Consider the following 26,744-nt stretch of genomic DNA (forward strand, 5'->3'; position numbering starts at 1 on the left):
AGTTAGGCAATGACATGTATTACTTGGACATGTGGTGAAGGCAGGTACAATACAGCCATTTAAGAGAAGATAGTAAGGACTGCAGCTGCTGGAAGTGAGAGTTGATAAATGTGGAGTTGGAAAGGCACAGCAGATCACGCAACATCAGAGGAGCTGGCATGTCAATATTTCAGGTCAGGACCCATTATCAGCACTGGCAAATTGGATGATTATTTAGGTAGAAATGGAGTGCATGGATGTGGAGAAAAGGAAGGATGTGTGCTCTCTAGGTGATAGAATGGATGTAGGCATGATGAGCTGAATGGTCTCTTATTCTGAACAATTCTGTGATACTGTGTGAGGGGTATTTGAAGGGATTATCAGGTGGGGGATGTTACGGGGTGTGAAGTAACTTTGAAGTCTTTAAATGGAGTAGAATGTGAGGGTTGCAAGGAGTCAGACACTAATTTGCAGAACTGAACTGTTTTCTCTGCAAACATTAGCAAGTCTTTTAATTTGACCATGGCATGCCAAACATGAAGACGTCGCTATCTGCACCAGATAGATGTCCTGTTAACTGACACTTCTAGGTAGGAGATAGGGCTTTGATACTTAGAAATTTGCCCACACTCAATTCCTATTTCCAATATAAAATTTAGACCAGAGTCTTTAGTTAAGAGAAAAATCTCATTGCACCAGCTTCATTGGTACAACACTCATTTGGCAAGAGTTCTTTTATTTCATAATTCCACTCATGAAACTCATTGATCGTTCAATAAGTGAATTGTTTGATTTGACATTAAATAGGCTCAATTCTTGGAATATCCTGGGAAAGTCTGTATTAAAATCCTACTGTACCACATATTTCAATGCATTCAGAATTGAAATGCTTGTTTGTTATGTGCTTAATCTACCAAATTATACATTTGGAAGCAGTCATTACAGGCTGGTGTCAATCCTGCAATGACAGGATTAGATTGTGTGGTCTTGAGCTTGCTCAGTGGCAAGACAGCCATCATCTGAATCAAATTTGTACCAAAAAAGTCAGGGTTGATTCTCATTCTCGTTGAGATAGGCTTTGGGCCTGCCACCTCATCCTGTCTAGTCAGCAAGCCACAACATAATCTGTGGTTTTGATCACCCTCAATATTCAAGGATGTTACCTATTAAGATAATTAGACTGTGCATATTATATATACTTCCTGGCCTGTGTTTACTGACCCAAGGTTTTGAACTTTTAATGGTACAGAATTAGTTATTTGTTTCAACATCGCATCATGGGCACTGGGGTCACTTTAAGATCTGTGAATAGTATAAATACGATAATATTAGATTGTTCACTGTACACTCTGCTCTCAGATTCCTCTTTTTTTAAATTAATTGAATTTAATATTGTGTGAGATGTTTCACAGCTGGTCAACTCAATGCCATTTTTTATGCTTTCTCTAAACATTAAAATTACACATATCTTGTCAGCTTTGACTATTGCCCAGGAGTAAACAAAATCTTACTCCAGAGCTCGTTCACCAATTTGAGGTGATCTAAGTTTTAGGTTATCCAGCTATTTTGTGGCTTGAATTTTGCTAACTGTCAAGTATGAGGGTCAGGTTTGATGCACTCTTGCCCTGTAGCTTTGATAGAAGTAGTCTGATACTTCAAGAAAAGGTGGAAATACCATCTGTACAATTACAGCAGGATTTCTGCTGCTATTTCACTCAAACTGCAATGGATTAACTGCTAAAACACATCTCCTCTGATCCATGAGTAGAGTGTACTCTTCTTGGGACATAGAAATAATTGAAAAGGAAGGATTTTACGAGCCCACAAATGTAACAAAAAACATTATTGTCCAATGCATTAGACTGTAGTCATGTAATAGGAAAGCTGAGGATAATCATATTTCTGATTAGTAATTATTAGTGAGTAGTAGATTATCATTGGTTTGCATTCTTAAAAATCATACAGGTCGTTCTGCTATAACATGCGTTTTGTTAACAAGAATTTGCTATAATGTAATTGACAATTTGGAGACACTGTTTCTAAAGCGCCAAGTTTTAAAGTGTGTATTGGTTAAAAAGCGATTCCTGTCCCATTAGTTTAAATGGTGCTGCTATTACACAATTTTCTAATAATACAGGATTACAGAAGAACAGAAGAACTGCATTGTAGCAGAATTGACTGTATTCATATTTAACCTTTTGTGTATTTGTCATGTATATACAATGTTTTTCAGCATTCTGAATATTTTATCTTGTATTACAGAATTGAAAGCAAATTCATTGTTAAAACCGGACTCTAGGTAAAGTTCCCCATATTGTTAATTCCAGACAGGATGTCCTGAACTGTTAAGGTTCTGGATGAGGAATAATGAACTGGTTGTCTTTCTTTATTCACACACCCATTTAGTTAGTTGCAACAAGGTTAATTGATAAAGGATTCCTTCCCTTCTGGATATCTTTCTCCCAGTCACAAATTAAACTATGCTTTGAAAGATGCCAACTTAACCAGGACTTTTCAAATTAATAAAAAGAGGGAACATAAATTAATTATCACACAAGAGAAGAAATACTAACACAAAGACATGCACCCTTCATTTTCTGAGCTTTGGTCAATATCATATTTTCACTTCTAACTGGTCTCTTTCGTTTCTGGACTGGGCATCTGCAATCACATTGGATTTGCCAGCAATGTTGGTGACATATAAGTGGTATGGTTGAAGGAACAAGCTCCAACAAAATGACTGAAACATTACAATTTCCATAAAAGTTTACAAGTCATGGTTACAGTATAGACTGTAGTCTCTCTGTGCCCATTTTGAACATATATCTCAAAGTGTTTGAGGGACAGTAATAATTCAAGGGTTTCCCTCTCCACTGTGGATAGTGCTTCTGATCTGTTTTAATGAAGTTTTTAATGAAATGCTATTTAGTCTGTTTATTAGAGAATTGTCTTCTTGAAAAAGGACTGCCCCCTACTCCAATGTCATGCTCATCAGTAGCTACTTTAAGACCATAAGACATAGGAGTGGAAGTCAGGCCATTCGGCCCATTGAGTCCAATTCACCATTTAATCATGGCTGATGGGCATTTCAATTCCACTTAACTGCACTCTCCTCGTTGCCCTTAATTCCTTGCGTGATCAAGAATTTATCAATCTCTGCCTGGAAGACATTTAATGACCCAGCCTCCACTGCGCTCTGTGACAATCAATTCCAAAGGCCCACCACTATCTGGCTGAAGAAATGTCTCCTCATTTCCATCCTAAGTTGATCCCTTCTAATTCTAAGGCTGTGCCCATGGGTCCTAGTCTCCTCACCTAACAGAAACAAATTCCCAGCATCTACCCTTTCTAAGCCATGCATTATCTTGTAAGTTTCTATTAGATCTCCCCTCAACCTTCTAAACTCTAATGAATACAATCCCAGGATCCTCAGCCATTCATTGTATGTTGGGTCTACCATTCCAAGGATCATCTGTGTGAATCTCAGCTGGACACGCTGCACTGCCAGTATGTCCTTCCTGATATGTGGATCCCAAAATTGGACACATTATTCTATTTGGGGCCTTACTAGAGCTTTATAAAGTATCAGAAGCACATTGCTGTTTTTATATTCCAACCCTGTTGCGATAAATGACAACATTGCATCTGCTTTCTTAATCACGGATTCAACCTGTAAGTCAACCTTTAGAGAATCCTGGACTAGCACTCTCAGATCCCTTTGTACTTTGGCTTTATGAATTTTCTCACTGTTTAGAAAATAGTCCATGCCTGTATTCCTTTTTCCAAAGTGCAAGACCTCGCATTTGCTCATGTTGAATTTCATCAGCCATTTCCTGGACCAATCTCCTAAACTATCTAAATCTGTCTGCAGCCTCCCCAACTCCTCAGTACTCTCTGCCTGTCCGCCCAACTTCGTATCATCATCGAACTTCACCAGAATGCCCCCAGACCCTTCATCCAGGTCATTAATGTATAAAGTGAACAGCTGCGGCCCCAACACTGAACCCTGCGGGACACCATTTGTCACCAGCTGCCATTTTGAAAAAAAAACCTTTTATCTCAACTCTATGCCTTCTGTTAGACAGCCAATCCTCAATCCATGCCAGTAGCTCACCTTGAATACCATAGGTCCTCACCTAACTCAACAGCCTCCCATGAGGCACCTTATCAAAGGCCTTTTGGAAGTCTAGATAGATAACATCCACTGGGTCTCCTTGGTCAAACCTTCTTGTTACCTCTTCAAGGAATTCTAACAGATTTGTCAAGCACGACCTCCCCTTACTAAATCCATGCTGACTTCTTCTAATCCGACTCTGCACTTCCAAGAATTTAGAAATCTCATCCTTAATGATGGATTCTAGAATTTTATTTACAATGGAGGTTAGGCTAATCGGCCTATAATTTTCCAACTTTTGTCTTGATCCTCTCTTAAACAAGGGGGTTACAACAGCAACTTTCCAATCATCTGGGAGTTTCCCCGACTACAGTAATTTTTTGAAGGATCATAATCAGTGCCTCCGCTATTTCCTCAGCCACCTCCCTCAGAACTCTAGGATGTAGCCCATTGTGGCCAGAAGATTTATCAATTTTTAGACCTTTTAGCATTTCTAGAACTTTTTCTTTTGTAATGGCTACCATACTCAACTCTGCCCCCGACTCTCCTTAAATATTTCTTTTAAGTGTGGAACTAGAAGCAAAGGCTCACATTTTAAAATGGCTTTCAGCATTACAAAACAGCTTGGTATTTTTCAGTCCACATTAGCTTTGCTTTGTTTTTCTGCAGTAGGTCAGTGCTATTATACTGAAGGTTGGGATGAATATTTCGTACAACCACAGATTCCCAAGAAGCTCATTATTTTCTGTTTTGTTATGTGAATGGGAGACTGTGTTGTTGCTTCTATCTTTAAAGCCCTGGGTAGTACACTTCCTTGACCTCTAAATATTTTAGATAGGTCAATTGGACTTTAGCGAACTCAATGTTTGTGAGATTCACAACTAAGTCAATGATTGTATTTTGCAGAGGAGGACTTACAGTTGCTGCATGTGCATTTCCTAGTGTTGTTATATGCTAGGAAGTTGTTTTGCTACGCCACCCAATTAGCTAAGGCTGCTGCTATCCAGCTCCTTAGTTTTTGAAACACGGCTGAAGCAGATCGAAGTTCAGCATCACTTGACACTGGGATAACCCCTGGAGTTGTGAAGACTGAGAATTCTTCTTGCGTGCAGCAATTAATCAATTTATTCATTTGTTAATTCAAGAAAGCTTGGTTAAATTGACTCCTTTAAAACATAATGTTCAATTGGATCCAGGAGAGAGGTGACCACAAGAGAAAAGATCCTTTCTAAATAAATCTTGTGACAACCAATTAAGGGTCTGCCAGAATAAAGAACAGGGGAACCAGTTCAACCCTACTCTGTCCCAGCCTAACCGCTTAGGGAACCCCATGTGGAACCGTAATGAATTGGGGAACCTGTCCCGGGTCTGGTGGTAACAGTATACACATGAAATACATTTAATTGTATTGCATAAGAGTATGGTAGGTGTTTTTTCTTATTTTAAAATGTACATGTCACTAAAATGGTGCTTTTGCTGTTAAGTAAAATACTAACCTGGTACCTCTGCTTAGTAATGATACTGGGCAATTTTTCCAATACTATATTTTTTCATCATTGCCTCTCGGTCTTTTTGTCCGAGATGCAACATTGATCTCTCAGGATAGCTATTCAGAGAACAATGAAGAGGAGTAACAGAGAGGAATGGGTGTATGCGTACACACCCAAATATGTACCTAATTTGTGTGTGTACTTGCGCATGAGTGCAGGTGTGTTAACGTATATCTCTGTGTCTGTGTGTGTACTGGTAATTAAACATTTACATAGTTATTTCCTTAATTTGTTTTTCAGTAAAAGTGTTGCACAAAAATTACTTATCTGTGACAAGTATTTTCATTTGAAATACAGTGATTATGCAGCAATCAGATTCATTCCACAAACACCCATTTGCAAAGTCTTTGATTTTCATGAATTTGTTGTAAATAATTTTGATATTATCATCCATATGTGGTGACCTTATTCCACATCTCTCAAAGAATACGTTTTTTTCCCGCCTTTCTGTAGTTTCAAATCCCTTGCTGTAAATAGATTGTTGATATGAGTGAAAAGGAACTTCTTGCTGGCCACCCTTGCGAACATGTATCCACTGCAGTGAAATGGGACTGCTGTTTCAGAAACAATTGTGCACCGGAAGTGGTGGAGGCAAAGAAATTTTCGATTTCCATTCTAATTTAACTTTTTCGTTCTATATTCATGAGGCACTAAATATGGAGAAACCAAATTGACTCACACACTCCTGACCTTTGTCCTGCTATCCATAATAAATAAGTAGATTTTAACTTGGTCAGAATTAATTACAGTTAATTTATATCCCTTTCTGATTCTGGGTGAAAGTGACAAAATAATGATGACAAGACCACCATTAAGTTGATTTACTGCATGTGTAAAACTAGTAGGTTGATGAATCACCTATTACTAATTCATTGTAAATTTCTAAATTTATTCACTTTTTTTTCCAGATGAGAACTAGTTTAACCCAGTTCCCAATGGAAGTACTTGCTGAGGCAAGCTAAGATAAAGGGTTCCAATCAACTTTAGCTAATGGGCAGTACACATGCACAAGCAGAATTTGGAACAGTACCTGAACAGTACCTTTCATAGTTGGAGGTGTATATACACTCTTCTTTCTCTGTTGAGGTGACATCTCGGCATTCTGGAAATTAAAAAAAAACACATCAATAATATTCAGTCTGTGGGATCTCACAGACTCACCAATCAATCCTGAGGAATACGCTAAAAGACTAGTGTTAGGAATTGATAGAATGTGTTATTGATAAAGCTTTCAAAAATTATGAACTGATCAAAACAGTATAAATAGAGTCATAGAGTCATAGAGATGTACAGCATAGAAACAGACCTTTTGGTCCAACTCATCCATGCCAACCAGATATCCCAACCCAATCTAGTCCCACCTGTCAGCACCTAGCCCATATCCCTCCAAACCCATCCTATTCATGTGCCCATCCAAATGCCTTTTAAATGTTACAATTGTACCAGCCTCCACCACTTCCTCTGGCAGCTCATTCCATGCAAGTACCACCTTCTGTGTGAAAGTGTTGCCCCTTAGGTCTCTTTTATATCCGTCCACTCTCACCTTAAACCTATGCCCTCTAGTTCTGGAATCCCCCACCCCAGGGAAAAGACTTTGTCTATTTATCCTATCCATGGACCTCATAATTTTGTAAACCTCAATAAGATCATGCCTCAGCCTCCGATGCTCCAGGGAAAACAGCCCCAGCCTGTTCAGCCTCTCCTTATAGCTCAAATCCTCCAACCCTGACAACATCCTTGTAAATCTTTTCTGAACCCTTTCAAGTTTCACAACATCTTTCCGATGTGAAAGAGGCCAGAATTGCATGCAATATTCCAACAGTGGCCTAACCAATGATCTGTACAGCCGCAACATGACCTCCCAACCCCTGTACTCAATACTCTGACCAATAAAAGAAAGCATACCAAATGCCTTCTTCACTATCCTATCTACCTGTGACTCCACTTTCAAGGAGCTATGAACCTGCACTCCAAGGTCTCTTTGTTCAGTAACACTCCCTAGGACCTTATCATTAAGTGTATAAGTCCTGCTAAGATTTGCTTTCCCAAAATGCAGCACCTCACATTTATCTGAATTAAGCTCCATCTGCCACTTCTCAGCCCATTGGCCCATCTGGTCAAGATCCTGTTGTAATCTGGGGTAACCTTCTTCCTGAAGAAGGGCTCATGCCCGAAACGTTGATTCTCCCGCATCTTGGATGCTGCCTGACCTGCTGCGCTTTTCCAGCAACACGTTTTCAGCTCTAACCTTCTTCGCTGTCCACTACACCTCCAACTTTGGTGTCATCTGCAAACTTACTAACCATACCTCTTATGCTCACATCCAAATCATTTATATAAATGACAAAAAGTAGAGGACCCAGCACCGATCCTTGTGGCACTCCACTGGTCACAGGCCTCCAGTCTGAAAAACAACCGTCCACCACCACCCTCTGTCTTCTACCTTTGAGCCAGTTCTGTATCCAAATGGCTAGTTCTCCCCGTATTCCGTGAGTTCTAACCTTGCTAACCAGTCTCTCATGGGGAACCTTGTCGAACGCCTTACTGAAGTCCATATAGATCACATCTACCGCTCTGCCCGCATCAATCTTCTCTGTTACTTCTTCAAAAAACTCAATCAAGTTTGTGAGACATGATTTCCCACGCACAAAGCCATGTTGACTATCCCTAATTGGTCCTTGCCTTTCCAAATACAAGTACATCCTGTACCTCAGGATTCCCTCCAACAACTTGCCCACCACCGACATCAGGCTCACTGGTCTATAGTTCTCTGGCTTGTCCTTACCGCCCTTCTTAAACAGTGGCACCACATTAGCCAACCTCCAGTCTTCCGGCACCTCACCTGTGACTATTGATGATACAAATATCTGAGCAAGAGGCTCAGCAATCACTTCTCTAGCTTCCCACAGAATTCTAGGGTACACCTGATCAAGTCCTGGGGAGTTATCCACCTTTGTGCATTTCAAGACATCCAGCATTTCCTCCTCTGTAATATGGACATTTTTCAAGGTGACATCATCTATTTCCCTACTTTTTATATCTTCCATATCCTTTTCCATAGTAAATACTGATGCAAAATACTCGTTTAATATCTCCCCCATTTTCTGTGGCTCCACACAAAGGCCTTCTTGCTGATTTTTGAGGGGCCCTATTCTCTCTCTCGTTACTGTATTGTCCTTAATGTATTTGTAAAAGCCCTTTGGATTCTCCTTAACCCTATGTGTCAAAGCTATCTCATGTCCCCTTTTTGCCCTCCTGACTTCCCTCTTAAGTATACTCCTCTAAGGATTCACTCGATCTATCCTGTCTATACCTGACATATGCTTCCTCCTTTTTTCTTAACCAAATCCTCAATTTCTTTAGTCATCCAGCATTCCCTATACCTAACAGCCTTTCCTTTCTCCCTAACAGGAATATACTTTCTCTGAATTCTCATTATCTCATTTCTGAAGGCTTCCCATTTTCCAGCTGTCCCTTTACCTGCGAACATCTGCCCCCAATCAGCTTTTGAAAGTTCTTGTCTAATACCGTCAACATTGACCTTTCTCCAATTTAGAACTTCAATTCTTAGATCTGGTCTATCCTTTTCCTTGTATGCTTACTTTGATGAACTACTTTTATTATTAACAGAAGCAAGAAATATTCTACCTTAGTGGTCCTATTAAAATAAATCCTGTTTTTGCAATCATACGTTTAACCAGTCATCTGAACCGCTTTCACATTCTCCACTGTGAAAAACATTATTTTTCTGTTTGAAATTCTTTTATAAGTAAATTAAATGCACAAACACTTCCTAGAAGTCGAATTAGTGTTTCAAGAGTATAAATTAATTAGAATCCTGTTCTCACATTTTCACCATTTCCAGAATTAATAGAGCTCAGCACAATTCTGATCCATAGGAATCAATAATTTAGCTACTGTTACGTGATAGATTGCAAAATGGTATTACATAATACTTTATTTTTGAGTCTAAATTTGAACACGTGGTGGGAATGGGATGGGGGATGGGGAATGGGATGGGGGTTGGGGAATGGTGGGGGGGGGGTGAAGAGTGATGTTGGAGGAGATCAAGAATCAAACTGGATTGGGTCCTGTGAGAGCAGTGGGCTCTAATTTGGGGCCAGCAACATTCCGCACCCAATGGTGTTCTCATTCTAGCATTCACCATGTTGATTCAGGTTGCCTTATACTACACTGGTCAACCTCCTGAACAAAGCAATGAACTAAGTGGAATGTATAAATAAATGTCCTTCACCTTTCACAAACTGGAATGTAGGAACATTTTTTTTTCAGCTTCCTAGCCCAGCCCAGCAACTCTTTCACTGAACAGCAAACTGACTGTGTCCCAGTGTTATTTAAAGCAGTGTGCAGTGAAGTCTCTGTTTGATGGCTTTAAGCTTGCAGCAGATGTCTTGGCTTCTGATGCTGAATATTGATGAGGCAAATGACTTTTAACAGCTTAAGCACTTTGCAAAGATCTTCAGCCATATTTGTTGCTTTTAAAATGGATATTTTACTGCATCCTCACTTAGGGCTAAAGGAAGAGGAGGTGCAGTGAACATGACAGTGAAAAATGGCAATGCTGAGCACAGGAAAAATGCTGAGCACAGGAAACCTCAATGCACAATTCTTCCACATAGGGTCTGTTTCCTTAGCTGAAGTGTGGAATAATGTGCCCGCAGACTGCGCTTCACAAGTAGACTCTTCCACATTTACCAGCAAATGCTCTCAGCTGGGCATGTGCAGCACTGCCTCTGGCTATTGAGACACATATGAATCTCAATATGAATCAACAGCCATTTTGAGCTGCATCAGAATACATTCCCAGTGTCAGTGAATTTTCATAATTCAGTATGCATCAAATGCACCCTTCAACAAGAGGAACAATTCTGTCACTTTCCTTGTGAAAGCAATCAAACTACAGAAGAAAGCCCTTTGACTCCCCAACAGTGATAGCCTCCTAAAAGTTCAGGGAACAATTGAATACACACATATTGTTCTCAACCTCTGTACGAAGAGCCCAGAACATTCTTGGACAGAAAGAGCAGCTAATGTGTAACTACAGGCAATAAATAATGCAGGGAAGGCAATAGTGTAAATGTAATGTCACTGGGCTAATAATTCAGACTGAGAGAAAGTGAGGATTGCTGATGAAGGGCTAATGCCTGAAAGGTTGACTGTTCCTTGAATGCTGCCTGACCTGCAGGGCTTTTCCAGCACCGCACCTTTTAACTCTAATAATTTAGACCTCAGGCTAATGCTTTGGGAAAATGGGTTCACACCTCACATGGCAGACGGTGAAATTTGAACTCAATAAAAAAAAACTGGTATAGAAAGCTGGCCTAATGGTAACCATTGTCCATTTTCTCAGCTGGTTCACTAATGCGCTTTAAGGAAAGAAACCTGGTCTGGCCAACATGCAACTCCAGGCCTACAAAAATATAATTGACTCTTAATGACTCAGAGCAGGGATTAATCAGCAATGGCTAAGCAATGCCCATAGCTCATGAATGGATGAATAAATAAAGGTATGAGGTTCATTTCCTGGCAGTTTTCATTCAATGCCAGTCTTTGATCTTCTCTTCCTCTACTTATTCCATCTGGTTAGAGATTAGCTGCTTCAAGACAAGGATGTAGAAACACCTATCCTGTGGTTTCATAAAGAACTTGAGTGCAGTGGCTGAGCAATGCTGCCATCAAAAGCCCTTCCAGAATACCTTGAGGGAGTTCCAGAATTGTCCTAGTTTTCCTTCGTTCCCCACAACTTGTCCCGTAAAAGACACAGCCAATGTGGCCACCTTGTGAAGAAGATATGGAAGGGCTATGAAGTTGAGGGACGCAGGCAGCGAAGGACAATGGGCCTGCAGTGCTGCACCACTATCAGCTCTGCATCAGCAACTAATTCATAAGGCTCTGTTCTATTATCCCCTCCCTTTCCAACTCCCCAATAATCCCTGTAACCTTCACAATTAACCTTTATACCCAGCTATGGGATATCCGAAATGCCCACAAAGTAAATACGCAATAGTTGTGAAGTGGTTGACCTAGAATCACATAAAATAGGTTTGTGATGATATAGAAAAACTAAAAAAAAACCTACTGCAAAGAGCAAGCCCTGTCTTTACACTTCAGTATTTATGTTGACACTCCTAACAGACATTTATCTGGTGGTAACAGAATGGGAAGTCAAAGATCTCCTCTACATTGGGGAGACAGGACAGAATGCTTCAGAGAATGTCTCCAGGACACTCACACCAACCAACCCCACTGCCCCATGGCCGAACACTTCAACTCCCCCTCCCACTCCGCCAAGGACATACACGTCCTGGGCCTCCTCCATCGCCACTCCCTAACCATCTGACGCCTAGAGGAAGAACACCTCATCTTCCGCCTTGGGACCCTCCAACTACATGGAATCAATGTGGGTTTCACCAGTTTCCTCATTTCCCCTCCCCCCACCTTTTTCCAGATCCAACACCCCAACTTGGCATCGCCCTCATGAACAGTCCGACCTGTCCATCTTCCTTCTCACCTATCTGTTCCACCGATCTATCACCATTACTCCCCCTCCATCTACCTATCACACTCTCAGCTATCTCCCCCCAGCCCCACGCCTTCCCATTTATCTCCTCCTCCCTTGGCTCACAAGCCTCATTGCTGATGAAGAGCTTTTGTCTGAAATGTCAATTTTCCTGCTCCTCGGATGCTGCCTGACCTGCTGTACTTCTCCAGCACCACACTCTCGACTCTGATCTACAGCATCTGCAATCCTCACTTTCTCCTGGTCAATGATTCAAGTCTTAAGTAAGTTGTGGTGAGCAATCTTGAAGAATTATCATCATAGAGGGCCTAGTTATAGATAGCAGTTAGAGATCAGCAACAACTAATGCAGACTGGGTCAACTGGTACCAATGAGAACACTGGGGAAATGAACTTTCATTTGACAGAGATAGTATATGGCACTTCCATGTTCTCTATGCTGCTGTCATTGAATGGCCTCTCAGTATTCATACTGTTCTCCACAAATACAGAGCCCAGGACTGAGGTGATGTTTTGGAAGCCCTTTTCAAAATTTTCATCTCTCTTTGAAAGCTAGAGTAGAGCCAAGATGGCAGCAAGCTGATGATCTATTTAAATTGCCAGTGAAATTAAATAATCTGTAAATCCTAATGTAGTGTTTATAGAGCTGACTACATGTTCATAGTTGGATGTGTTGCCTCCATGCTTACTACACAAAATGTTCCATGTTCCCCTGAATTATGCAAATGTTTACTGGTAGGCAGCCAAAGCAGTGCATGGCTTGACAGTCCTCTTCTGTAAGGCAAAAGTGAGGACTGCAGATGCTGGAGATTAGAGCCAAGATTAGAGTGGTGCTGGAAATGCACAGTAGGTCAGGTCAGGCAGGATCCGAGGAGCAGGAAAATTGACGTTTTGGGCAGGAGTCCTTCATCAGGAGCCCTTCATCGGTCCTCTTCAGTAAGCTAGGCCTTGGAAATCATCACCCATTCCTTCTGAAACTTTCTTTGAGAGCAAGGTCACTCAGCAGCATTTGGCTCTTGGACTGTCAGATTCCCATACCCTTACTTCTCTATGTTATACTGAAGTTCAGACTCCACTACTGAGCCTCTACGTCATACAGGTTCCCAGGTGTGAGTTGGTGCTTAAGAGAAAGATTGAGGGATATGTGTCCTCCAAAGGCTTCTTCTTCCTTTGAACAGAGGAGACTATTTCTGTTTCGAGAGAAATAAGGGTTAGGAGCTAGTCATAGGGGTAAGCAAAGAGTCATTTAAGCTCAAAGCAAGGCCACATTCTCATGTGCCGTATATAGAGTCATAGAGGTGTACGGCATAGACAGTCCTCTTCTGTAAGGCAAAAGTGAGGACTGCAGATGCTGGAGATTAGAGCCAAGATTAGAGTGGTGCTGGAAATGCACAGCAGGTCAGGTCAGGCAGGATCCGAGGAGCAGGAAAATCGACGTTTTGGGCAGGAGTCCTTCATCAGGAGCCCTTCATCAGTCCTCTTCAGTAAGCTAGGCCTTGGAAATCATCACCCATTCCTTCTGAAACTTTCTTTGAGAGCAAGGTCACTTCGGTCCAACCTGTCAATGCTGACCAAATATCCCAATCCAATCTAGTCCCACCTGTCAGCATTGACAGGTTGGACCGAAGTGACCTTGCTCTCAAAGAAAGTTTCAGAAGGAATGGGTGATGATTTCCAAGGCCTAGCTTACTGAAGAGGACTGATGAAGGGCTCCTGATGAAGGACTCCTGCCCAAAACGTCGATTTTCCTGCTCCTCGGATCCTGCCTGACCTGACCTGCTGTGCATTTCCAGCACCACTCTAATCTTGGCTCTAATCTCCAGCATCTGCAGTCCTCACTTTTGCCTTACAGAAGAGGACTGTCAAGCCATGCACTGCTTTGGCTGCCTACCAGTAAACATTTGCATAATTCAGGGGAACATGGAACATTTTGTGTAGTAAGCATGGAGGCAACACATCCAACTATGAACATGTAGTCAGCTCTATAAACACTACATTAGGATTTACAGATTATTTAATTTCACTGGCAATTTAAATAGATCATCAGCTTGCTGCCATCTTGGCTCTACTCTAGCTTTCAAAGAGAGATGAAAATTTTGAAAAGGGCTTCCAAAACATCACCTCAGTCCTGGGCTCTGTATTTGTGGAGAACAGTATGAATACTGAGAGGCCATTCAATGACAGCAGCATAGAGAACATGGAAGTGCCATATACTATCTCTGTCAAAATCCTTCCTATTCATATACCCATCTAAATTCCCCTTAAATGTTGCAATTGTATCAGCCTCCACCTCATCTTCTGGCAGCTCATTCCATACAAGTACCACCCTCTGCATGAAAACATTGCCCCTTAGGTCTCTTTTATAACTTTGCCCTCTAGTTCTGGAGCTCCCTCACCCCAGGGACAAGACTTTGTCTATTTATCCTATCCATGCCCCTCATAATTTTGTAAACCTCTATAAGGTCACCCCTCAGCCTCCGACACTCCAGGGAAAACAGCCCTAGCCTGTTCAGCCTCTCCCTATAGCTCAAATCCTCCAACCCTGACAACATCCTTGTAAATCTTTTCTGCACCTTTTCAAGTTTCACAACATCTTTCTGATAGGAAGGAGACCAGAATTGCATGCAATATTCCAACAGTGGCCTAACCAATGTCCTGTAGAGTCGCAACATGACCTCCCAACTCCTGTACTCAATACTCTGACCAATAAAGGAAAGCATACCAAATGCCTTCTTCATTATCCTATCTACCTGCAACTCCACTTTCAAGGAGCTATGAACCTGCACTCCAAGGTCTCTTTGTTCAGCAACACTCTCTAGGACCTTATCATTAAGTGCATAAGTCCTGCTAAGATTTGCTTTCCCAAAATGCAGTACCTCGCATTTATTTGAATTAAACTCCATCTGCCACTTCTCAGCACATTGGCCTATCTGGTCCAGATCCTGTTGTAATCTGAGGTAATCCTCTTCGCTGTCCACTACACCTCCAATTTTGGTGTCATCTGCAAACTTACTAACTGTACCTCTTATGCTCGCATCCAAGTCATTTATGTAAATGACAAAAAGTAGAGAACCCAGCACCGATCCTTGTGGCACTCCACTGGTCACAGGCCTCCAATCTGAAAAGCAACCCTCCACCACCACCCTCTGTCTTCTACGTTTGAGCCAGTTCTGTATCCAAATGGCTAGTTTTCCCTGTATTCCGTGAGATCTAACCTTGCTAATCAGTCTCCCATGAGAAACCATTTCGAATGCCTTAATGAAGTCCATATAGATCACGTCTACCGCTCTGCCCTCATCAATCTTCTTTGTTACTGATGGAGAGAATTTATTCAGAAGAGGGTAAGATGATCAAACCTATGATCTTCTAGTTTCACTGTCTCCTGGCAGTCCTTCCCAATGTGGAAAGGATATGGAAGGAACATCTCCTGTAAATTCCTGTTCTATATTGTACACCAGCTTATGGGTTAGTGAAAAGTTATAAAGGTATTAATGTCAGGATAGAATAATGTTGCAGGAAACATGGCAGAACAGTGAAAAACTAAAGACCAAGATCAGATGGGGAGGGGAGATAGTAAAGGCAGGATCGGGTTTGGTGTTGCCATTCGCACCCAAAGGAAATTAATAAAGTGAGCACTTGTACTGTTCTTTCATGCTCTACACTCAATAAATGCATCATCCAAATCCCTGATGCCTGTGTTCTTACTCCCACCAATCTCATTTTCTTTTCATTTCTGTGCTCACTGATCTGCATTTTTTTCTGGTCAACCAGGGCTTTGATTTAATATTATGATGCCTGTTTTCACATCCTCCATTCTCTCCCTATCTCTGTAATCAGTTCTATGACTCTCAAAGATACCTGCACTCATTGATTTTGGCCTCTTGACCATCTACATCATTAATGACTACACCCACTGGTATCTATGTCTTGAGCTGCCTCGGACCAAAGTTCTGGAATTCCCTCCCTAAACCCCTCTGTTCCTGTCATCATTCTTTTAAACCTCTATCTTTGAAGTTTTGGTTATCTATCCTAATCTCTCTTTACACAGCTCAGTATCAAATTTCATTTGATAAGTCTCCGAAAAAGTCCCTCAAAACATTTTACTGCCTAAATGTAAGGTATTGGAGTGGATGTCAGAAAACAGTGATGGGAGGTGGGGAAGATAAGGGTTGTGAATGTTGAAACAACACAGTGTGAGCTAAGGTAACAGAACAGAGATGCAAATAAGAATCTTATCAGTATCGGTGATACCACTGAATTTCATTTGATATTGTCACCAGGTCTTAGATTCAATGTGGTTGGCATTCTCCAGATCCACCACCTCTGACTGTGGCTCTGCAAATTGCTTAAGCACTTTTCTCCCACTGGAACGAAACTGGTAGCTCCTTCATTCTGATCACTCCCACACTGACACTTGCTGCACAGCGTCACAGAAATTGGGGGCTATTGAGCTTTGTCATTTCTCTTTATCTGAAAGTGAATGATCTCACAATGGGCTAAGTGTACCTCAGCACCATGAAGTGTTGACAAACGTAAATGGCAATTACATCTCTGGCCCTTACCCATCCACACAGATGCAAAAATTAACAAGTCAATCAACAGTTTGCAGAGGACTCATTACATATGTTAAAATCAGATATTCCTTCCAGTTTAGCATAATAACATTGTCAGAGTTGTGTTTTAATACTTCCCCAATCACATGCTAGTTCTCAGCAATTTTCCAATTTCTCAAACCATGTTTCAGATGCTTTGTATTTTAATCATAGCAATATTTTTGATTTTAAAACCTTGAATATTTCTATCTGATGTGTTTAATGATTAACTTCTAAATAGTTGCTTTAGAATCCGATGTCACTGCCTAAAATGAGTGTGTGCAGATTTGAATAGTTTACAACAATGTGAAAGAGTTATTAAAATAGCTATATAAATGGTTATCTATAAGAGCCTTCATTACAATTTCAATGCTGTCTATTAATAGCAGGAATATGATCAGCCTATTTTTATTAATGTATGCAGGAAATCAAAAATATATTGTTCAACTTACCTCACCTTGTGGATTGTTCTCCCTCTTTTCATCTACTTCTGAATAAGAAAATAAAAAAAATTAAAATACAGATATACTCTTTTAGGATCAATAGATATATAACATTGCACATGTAATTAAATATTTCGTTTGATATAGGTTCTAAATTAATTACTAGAGCTTCTACATTATCTTAGTTTAGTCCTGTCTATAACAGCATGCAACCAGTACAAATAGCTGTGCTTGGGTATCTGTCTAGGCTAATTTGAGTGACACTGTAGCTAATGACTGCATTACATTCTGCTGGCTGTCAAACTCAACACATTTTTCATCTTGCAATAAGATGTGATTTGGATTAATCATTTTAAGGTCGATCAAAACGAGGAGGTAATTTTGAAAAGTCACCAAGACATTTAAATGGAGTGACAAGTTCTGATCTGCAATCATCTCATTTACCCAATTCACAGGATGTCTAGTTAAGTGAAATTGAACTTATGGACAAAGGATAGGTGACTTATATTATTATGTGCTGTCATCAGTCTACTGATGCCTATTCCAGCAAAAGAATTGTGTGCTTCCATATGTCACCATTATGATTGATGAGTTGGAATGTGATGCTGATGCATTCTATATCAGTTGTTAAAAGCATTCTCTGATATGGCTTAGCAATTGCTCAGCTCTGCGTAAATTTCATGGCATAGGTATATGAGATCATATTTCATTCATTACTACACACACCATGCAGTACAAATATGAACAAAAACTATTCTCAGCAGCAAATCAGATCGTTGAATACAAAAAATCTTCCTTGTTAGCTCTACGCAATATAAAGAAAAAATGAATATGTCCCACTTTGAAGACAATTTGTGACTTGTTTAATTTTTTAAAAGATCATTCAGTCCTAAATGTGCAACAGCTAATTAATCAGGATGATTCATCAAACTGCACTTTCATTTCATAAAGGTTAGAACTTGAAAGATCAAAATAGAAATTTCAAACATGATCCTTTATTTCAAGTTTAAGGTTTTCTAAATCAGCCAAGGAAACCTTATTAATTTTTCCCAAATCTCCCTCACCACAGATATACATTCTGACATAAGGACCAGGAGTTGAAGAAGGCCATTCAGCCCTTCAAATCTGTTCCACCAGTCAATTAGCTCACAGCTGAGTTGGTTGTGGTTCATATTTCACTTTCCTCTGCCCTCCGCAACAATTGATTCTTCTGTCTATATCCATGAATATAAAACAATAACCCAACTTCTAGCATTCTCCATGGAAGAGGATTCCAAAGACTAACAGCACTGAAACAAGGAATTCCTCCTCATTTCTATTTTGAATCTGTAACATTTAGTTCTAGATTCAACACAAGAAGAAACATTTTCTCAGTATCTAATCTTCTATGTTTTAACATGATTGTCCCACACTGTCTTAAAGTCCACTAAGTATAGGTTCAACATCAACCTTACTTCATAAGACAACTCATACATCCCAGATTCAATCTAACAAACCTTCTCTGTATAGCCTCCATATTTTTAAAAAAGATTAAATGTGTGTACAATCCTCCAGGTGTGGGCACACCAGTACCCTTTATAGTTGCAGCAATACTTCCCTACTTTTACATTCCACTACCATTCCAATAATGGCCAACATGTAATTTGCCTTCCAGATTACTTGCTGCACCAGCAGGCTGACGTTTTGTGATTCCATGTACTGGAAAATTCTGCAATCTGTCTCCATTCAAAGTTTTCTTTTTGCTTTTCTAACCTCCCTATCAAAGTAGATTGCCTTACACTTTTCACTTTATTTTCCACCTGCCAAATCTGTGCCCACTCACTTAACCTATTTATATCCCTTTGCTGATTCTTTGCATCATCCTCACAACTTGCTACGTACCTTTTTTTGTACTATCGGCAAATTTAGCTACAATACTCTCAGTGACTTCATCCAAGTCATAACTATAGCTTACAAGTCATTGAGGCCCTAGCACTGATCACCACAGCACTCCACAATGTGACACCCTAAAAAGACTCATTTACAGAATTGTCAGATTCCTTTGGGTTAGCCAATGCCCTTTGTCTGCTAATATATCATCCCCAACACCATGAATGTTTAATTGGCATGGTAACCTTTTACATGACATCTTATTGCAAATCTTATGGGAATCCAAATGTATCATATCTACTAGATTTCCATTGCCTAAGCCACATGTTACATCCTCAATAAATGAATTGAATTTGTCAAGCATGATTTACCTCTCACAAGACCATGAGAACAAACGATGTTTAAGACATACAAAACACATCAGTGTGCTTACAAAAATCCAAACCAAGAATTCCATAGAGAGAAGGGTCCTTGTTGCTTGCTATGCTATACATGTTGTTTCCTTATGCAGATTCTCACTTACCCAAATCCAGCATAGCAGAAGTAAAATTTTGTAGCTTTGATCCTCTAATATTGCACAAATATTTAACCAGCCTTCTGGACTGATATAGATATCAGAACATTCAGTCTTCCAGGTTTGGAGTACACTAGGGTGAAAATAATTCACACTAGCAGTGGTTTCACCATGCCTAATCTTCTTTCCAATGATATCCACAGAACAATAATTCAAACTTATTTTGGAAACTTATTGTATCGTCTGGCAGTCAATTTTTACTTGATTTGAAATTTAATTTGTCATGCAGTTCAACACTATAAAGAACAAGGTGTGCCCTTCAGAAATAATACTAAGCTAATATTTGTGTGTTTTATTTTCATGTTGAGAGTGTACAGGGTACTTTTCTAGATTGATAAAGTTCTGTTATTCAAAAATTAATTGAATTTTTGAACAGTCACCAGATTATAAAGCGAGAGTGAAATTTCAATTTTCAGCGCTCATTGTTTAGTAAAGTGCAACTTCATCAAGAAACTTGCGCAGCATTGTAAGCATTGATGATCCAGTTAATGAACTGTTGATTATGCATTACCATTTTAATACTCACAATTTAGGCATTCAACAAAGTTAAAAATCACAACACCAGGTTATAGTCCAACAGGTTTATTTGGAAGCACATGGACAAACCTGTCGGTCTATAACCTGGTGTTGTGTGATTTTTAACTTTGTACACCCCAGTCCAACACCATCACCTCCAAATCATGGCATTCAACAAGGTCAGCTTTACCCTTTGACTGACTTTCCACAGCAACAGAAAGCCATTGACTGCACACACATGGCAACCAACTCATCCCAGCATGTCTCATTAAAAAGCTTGTGTACAGTCACAAGAAATATCAAAAGATTTCAGGGAGCTGCCATGGTGCCTTCATTCTGCACCACTCAAGCCTTCCTGAACTCTTTGCGCTTTGAAACAGAGATAAATTGGTTCCTTGGAGACCAGTCTATCATTAAAGAGTTGGTCCATTAGGAACTAGACCTGATACCCCAGACAGATCCATCTGACCATTAGGGCTAAAACTGAACAAACAAGCAGATGTTGAAGATGCACCTTAGATGGCTGAACAAATTTAAAACATCATGGGTTTCCAATGTTCATGTTTCTCATTCATTTTTTCATAACTGTTTATAAAACAATGTTGAGAGAGACTTTAGAGTAAGCAACCTTCTTATTTAGCTGGTAGGGCAATAAAATATGTTGAATCAACAAAGAAGGTAGAGGCACTAGATTTAGCTTCAGCAATACTGAGTAATGAATTAAGATATCCATTCCCAATCATTGTCAAATCATCTCCATTGAATTTGTTTGAGGACAAGTTTAAGTTAATGGGCAAAACTGTAGCAAATGGATTTCAAAGTAGGCATGTGCAAGGTCATACATATTAAAGCTGAAAATGATAGAAGAGTATTTTTTTTATTCAATAGTGGGATGTGGGAGAAGGGACATGGGCAATGTTGCTGGCAAGCATTTATTAGCAGTCCCTTGAAAAAATACTTGCCTGCATTGCTGCATCCATGTGCTGTCGGTTGACCCACATGCCCTTAGGGAGGGAATTCCTTCATTTTGACCCAGTGACAGTGAACGAACGGTGATATATTTCTAAGTCAGGACAATGAGTGGCTTAGACGGGAAGTTGCAGCTGCACCTGCTGCCCTTGAGCTTTTGGATGGAAGAGTCATGGGTTTGGAAGGTGCTGTCTGAGGATTTTTGGTGAATTTCTGCAGTCTATCATGGCTCGATAGTACATGCTGCTGCTACTGAGAATTGGTGTTAAAGGGAATGAATGTTTGTGTGCTGCTTTGTCCTGGATAGTGTCAAACTTCTTACATGTTGTTACCCGTCCAGGCAAGTGAGAAGAATTCTGTCACACTCCTGACTTGTGCCTTGTAGAAGGTGGACAGGCTTTGGGGATTCAGGAGGTTACTCACTGGGGTGTACCTAGGCTCTGCCCAGTTCTTGTAGCCACATAACTGTGTTTATGTGATGTATCTAGTTGAGTTTATGATCAATGATAACCCCCAGTATGTTGATAGTAAGGGATTCAGTGATGTTAATACCATTGAATGTCAAAGTTAGATTGTCTCTTATTGGACTTGGTCATTACCTTGCATTTGTGAGGTGTGAATGTTACTTGCCACTTGTCAGCCCAAGCCTCCAGACATGCCCTCCTGCAATCTCAATTGAACCAGTTGAACCCCTGACTTGATGATAATGGTTGAGTGGGAAATGTTCCAGCCATGAGGTTACACATTGTGCTGAAGTACAATTTTGCTGCTGTTGATGGTCCACAGCACCTCATGGATGCTCAGTATGGAGTTGCTAGATCTGTTCAACATCTGTCCCATTTAGCACAGTCATAGTGCTACACAATACAATGGAGGTTATTCACCATTCTCCAGTGTGAAGGTGGAACTTTGGTTCAACAAAGACTGTGTGGTTGTCACTCTTACCAAAACTGTAATGGACAAATGCAGCTACAGTTAGCAGATTGGTAAGAATGATGTCAAGTGTGTTTTTCTCTCTTGTTGGTTCCCTCACCATCTGCTGCAGATCCAGTCCAATAGCAATGTCCCTTAGGATCCAACCAGCTTAATCGGTAGTGCTGCAGCCAAGCCAGTCTTGGAGGTAGATATTGAAATCTCCTGCCCAGAGTACATTTTGCATCTTTGCCACCTTCGGTGCTTTGTCCAAATGTTGTTCAATATGAAGGACCACCAATTCATGAGCTGAGGGAGGTAAATGCCCATGTTTAACCTGAAGCCATGAGAATTCATGGGGTCCAGAGTCAATGTTGAGCACATCCAGGGCAACTTTCTCCTGACTGTACCCCACTGTGCTGCCACCTCTGCTGAGTCTGTCCTGCCGGTGGGAGAGAGTATATGTTGGTGGTATCCAGGACATAATCATACTCACGAAATCCTACCTTACAGACAATGCCAGGCTGTTGCTTGACTAGTCTATGAGACAGCTCTCCCAATTTTGGCTTAGCCCTAGATGTTAGTAAGGAGGACTTTGCAGGGTCGACAGGGCTGTTTTTGCCATTGTCTTTTCCATGCTTAGGTCAATTGTCAAGAGGTTCATCTGGTTTCATTTCCTTGTTGAGACTTTGCAGCAATTGACATCACTGAGTGGCTTGCTAGGAAATTTCAGAGGGCAGTGCAAAGTCAACCACATTGCTGTGAGACTGGAGTCACATGCAGGTTAGACCTTCTCTGAAGGACATTAGTGAGCTAGATGTGTTTTTCAGACAAGCACAGCAGGTCAGGCAGCATCCAAGGAACAGGAGAATCGACGTTTCGGAAATCAGCCCTTCTTCAGGAATGAGGAAAGTGTGTCCAGCAGGCTAAGATAAAAGGTAGGGAGGAGGGACTTGGGGGAGGGGCATTGGGAATGCGATAGATGGAGGGAGGTCAAGGTGAGGGTGATAGGCCAGAGTGGGGTGGGGGCGGAGAGGTCAGGAAGAAGATTGCAGGTTAGGAAGGCGGTGCTGAGTTCGAGGGATTTGACTGAGACAAGGTGGGGGAGGGGAAATGAGGAAACTGGAGAAATCTGAGTTCATTCCTTGTGGTTGGAGGGTTCCCAGGCGGAAGATGAGGTGCTTTTCCTCCAACTGTCGTGTTGCCATGGTCTGGCGATGGAGAAGTCCAAGGACCTACATGTCCTTGGTGGAGTGGGAGGGGGAGTTGAAGTGTTGGGCTACGAGGTGGTTGGGTTGATTGGTCCAGGTGTCCCAGAGGTGTTCTCTGAAACGTTCCGCAAGTAGGCAGCCTGTCTCCCCAATGTAGAGGCCACATCGGGTGCAGCGGATGCTATAGATGATGTCTGTGGAGGTGCAGGTGAATTTGTGGTGGATGTGGAAGTGTCCCTTGGGGCCTTGGAGGGAAGTAAGGGGGGAGGTGTGGGCACAAGTTTTGCATTTCTTGCAGTTGCAGGGGAAGGTGCCGGGAGTGGAGGTTGGGTTGGTAGAGGGTGTGGACCTGACGAGGGAGTCACGGAGGGAGTGGTCTTTTCAGAATGCTGATTGGGGAGGGGAGGGAAATATGTCCCTGGTGGTGGGGTCCGTTTGGAGGTGGCGGAAATGACGGCGGATGATACGCTGGACATGGAGGTTGGTGGGGTGGTAGCTGAGGACCAGTGGGGTTCTGTCCTGGTGGCGGTTGGAGGGGCGGGGCTCAAGGGCGGAGGAGCAGGAAGTGGAAAGTGGAAGAGATGCGGTGGAGGGCATCGTCAACTACGTCTGGGGGGAAATTGCGGTCCTCGAAGAAGGAGGCCATCTGGGTGGTACGGTTTTGGAACTGGTCCTCCTGGGAGCAGATGCGGCGGAGACGAAGGAATTGGGAATATGGGATGGCGCTTTTACAGGGGGCAGGGTGGGAGGAGGTGTAGTCTAGGTAGCTGTGGGAGTCGGTCGGTTTATAGTAAATGTCTGTGTCAATTCGGTCACCTGAGATGGAAATGGAAAGGTCTAGGAAGGAGAGGGAGGAGTCTGAGACGGTCCAGGTGAATTTGAGGTCTGGGAGGAAAAAGTGTTGGTAAAGTGGATGAACTGTTCAACCTCCTCGTGGGAGCACGAGGTAGCGCCGATACAGTCATCGATGTAGCGGAGGAAAAGGTGGGGGGTGGGGCCAGTGTAGCTGCAGAAGATGGACTGTTCCACAAATCTTACGAAGAGGCAGGCATAGCTGGGGCCTATGCGGGTGCCCATGGCTACTCCTTTGATTTGGAGGAAGTGGGAGGATTGGAAAGAGAAGTTGTTCAGGGTGAGGACCAGTTCAGTCAGTTGAAGGAGGGTGTCGGTGGAAGGGTACTGGTTGGTACAGTGGGAAAGGAAGAAGCGGAGGGCTTTGAGTCCTTCGTGATGGGGGATGGAGGTGTACAGGGACTGGATGTCCATGGTGAAGATAAGGCGTTGGGGACTGGGGAAGCAAAAATCATGGACGAGGTGGAGGGCGTTGGGCTGATGCCCAAAATGTCGATTGTCCTGCTCCTTGGATGCTGCCTGACCTGCTGCGCTTTTCCAGCAACACATTTTCAGCTCTGATCTCCAGCATCTGCAGTCCTCACTTTCTCCTCGGTGTTTTTCAGACAATCAACATTGACTTAATTGAATTCACATTCCACTATCTACTGGGGTGGGATGTAAATTTGGGTACCCAGAACATTAGCTGAGCTTTTGGATTAATTGTCTAGTGATAATAAACTCCCCAGTGAATCCATGCTGCAACCAGGAAAGCAAGTTCTTGCAATAGCCTACAAAAATGGGAAGTTGTATTTTTAAAAACACAGTCAGCACTGCTTCCCTACCGTCCCCAAGATTTGGGCACAAATCTCCTTATGAGGCTCTGTGTCATATTGATTTAAAAGCATCAAGTGCCAGCAGCCATATAAATGTAAGTTGTTGTTGAAGTGTAAAGCACTCCACTTCACATTTAGACTTTTTTGTTTGTATTTATTGTCTCCATCAATCACATTTTAGGTCCAGTTTTCCTTTTGAAACAAAAATACAGAGTTGCATGAAAACCTAGTGTCACAATACTGCTACAGAACAAGTAAACTAACAATACAGTGACAGCTTAATTGGATCCCAGTGGAACAACGTGTCAGTGGTGCAGTTACAAGTCAGCTTTATCGCATGAATCTCATTTTCACCGTAAATGTGTGAACTCCAATTCTGCTTTCTCTTCTCCAACATATCGCACTTTCACACCAATCAATTGCTCCACAAAAGAATGTAAGTGGGTCCTCCATCCTGTTAATAAGTTATATGTAGGTTGCAAGAAAAGTATAAACAATGATTACACAAATACATTCTAGCTATAACAAAATAAAAGCAGCTAAAACTGACCTTTCCCATGAGCTACACTATGTAATAGAAATGTTATTTGCTTTGACTATTGTGTATGTCAATTTGGTTCAGTTGCTAACATTTTCACCTCTGAGCAAGACAGTTGAAATGACAAAAGCTATTTTAGGACTTTAAACTCATAATAGCTTACACCCGAGGATTATGGGAATCCTGCAGTGTTAGAGGTACAACATTTTCAAGGAAGCTGAGATCCATCAACCTATTCTATTAGATCAAGTTAAAAAAAACATATCATAATTTAAAGAAGTTCTCGTGACAAGTGGAACATTCATCTAATTGGTCCTTGTGTCATTATGTAGTACTCAAGATCATTGTTAGAGTTTCCCACTGCATTTCAAGAACATTCATTAAATATGATGTACTTTGCACTTCTTTGAATTGATAAAATGTTCACAATCCATTGAAGTTCATTGAGTAACAGCAAAAATTTGTAACTGTAGCATTGGAGTTGGTAAAATTAAGTACCAACAGAGACAATTAGGGCAGCACTAGTGGTTAGCACTGCTGCCTTGCAGTACCAAGGATCCAGGTTTCCTTCCAGCCTCGGGCGATTGCCTGTGTGGAGTTTGCACATTCTCACAATGTTTGCATGGGTTTCTGCCGGGTGCTCCAGTTTCCTCCCACAGTCCAAAGGTGTGCAGGTTAGTCGGATTGGCCATGGGAAATGCAGAGTTATGGGGATAAAGGAGCTTGCTCTTTGGAGGGTTGGTGCAGACTCGATGGGTCAAATGGCCTGCTTCCAAGCTGTAGCTTTTTATGATCACAAGGCAATCATAAAAAAAGCACAAAAAAATGACCGTCAGAATTCAAAAATTACTATTGTGTATCATTGCACCCAGTTTTCTCTTTTTGACAGTTTCTTAACCTATGATAGATATTAAATCAACAAAGAATGAACTTGCATTTATATTGTGCATAATGCACTCTCAAAATGACCCACAATAGCCCAAGACTAGATACAGTTGCAGGTTGGGGGAAGAAAGGCAGGTAGATTTAAGGGGTGGTCACCTGGCTAGATCAGTGGTGCTCTTATAATCCCCAGTTAGTATTGTTAGGAGTGTGTACCACACCCACAGGATCTGTCTATCCTCCTTCTAGAACATTCCTGGGTGACACCAAGCCTCTCCACTTTGTCACAGAGTTTCCATGCTTCCCCTCTGCAGTAACCCTTTCCACTTCCTGATAAATGTTTTGTTTCTGTGCTTGTTCTAGTGCCAACCTCGGTTGTTTTCAACCA

At 41.4% G+C, this 26,744-nt stretch overlaps 1 protein-coding gene across 3 annotated transcripts in view; it reads right to left on the reverse strand.

The window, feature by feature from the left end:
* Positions 1 to 26,744, reverse strand: part of ppp1r1c (protein phosphatase 1, regulatory (inhibitor) subunit 1C) — a 122,876-nt gene that overhangs the window by 57,770 nt on the left and 38,362 nt on the right. For all 3 annotated transcript variants that reach the window (XM_072579070.1, XM_072579071.1, XM_072579069.1), the window contains exons 3-4: positions 17,228 to 17,265; positions 6,685 to 6,745 (exon numbers count right to left, since the gene is read on the reverse strand). In XM_072579070.1, the coding sequence (XP_072435171.1) occupies positions 6,685 to 6,745; positions 17,228 to 17,265 (99 nt within the window). The remainder of the gene's footprint in view (positions 1 to 6,684; positions 6,746 to 17,227; positions 17,266 to 26,744) is intronic.

Source organism: Chiloscyllium punctatum, chromosome 10, assembly GCF_047496795.1.
Source record: "Chiloscyllium punctatum isolate Juve2018m chromosome 10, sChiPun1.3, whole genome shotgun sequence".
Lineage (NCBI taxonomy): Eukaryota > Metazoa > Chordata > Chondrichthyes > Orectolobiformes > Hemiscylliidae > Chiloscyllium > Chiloscyllium punctatum.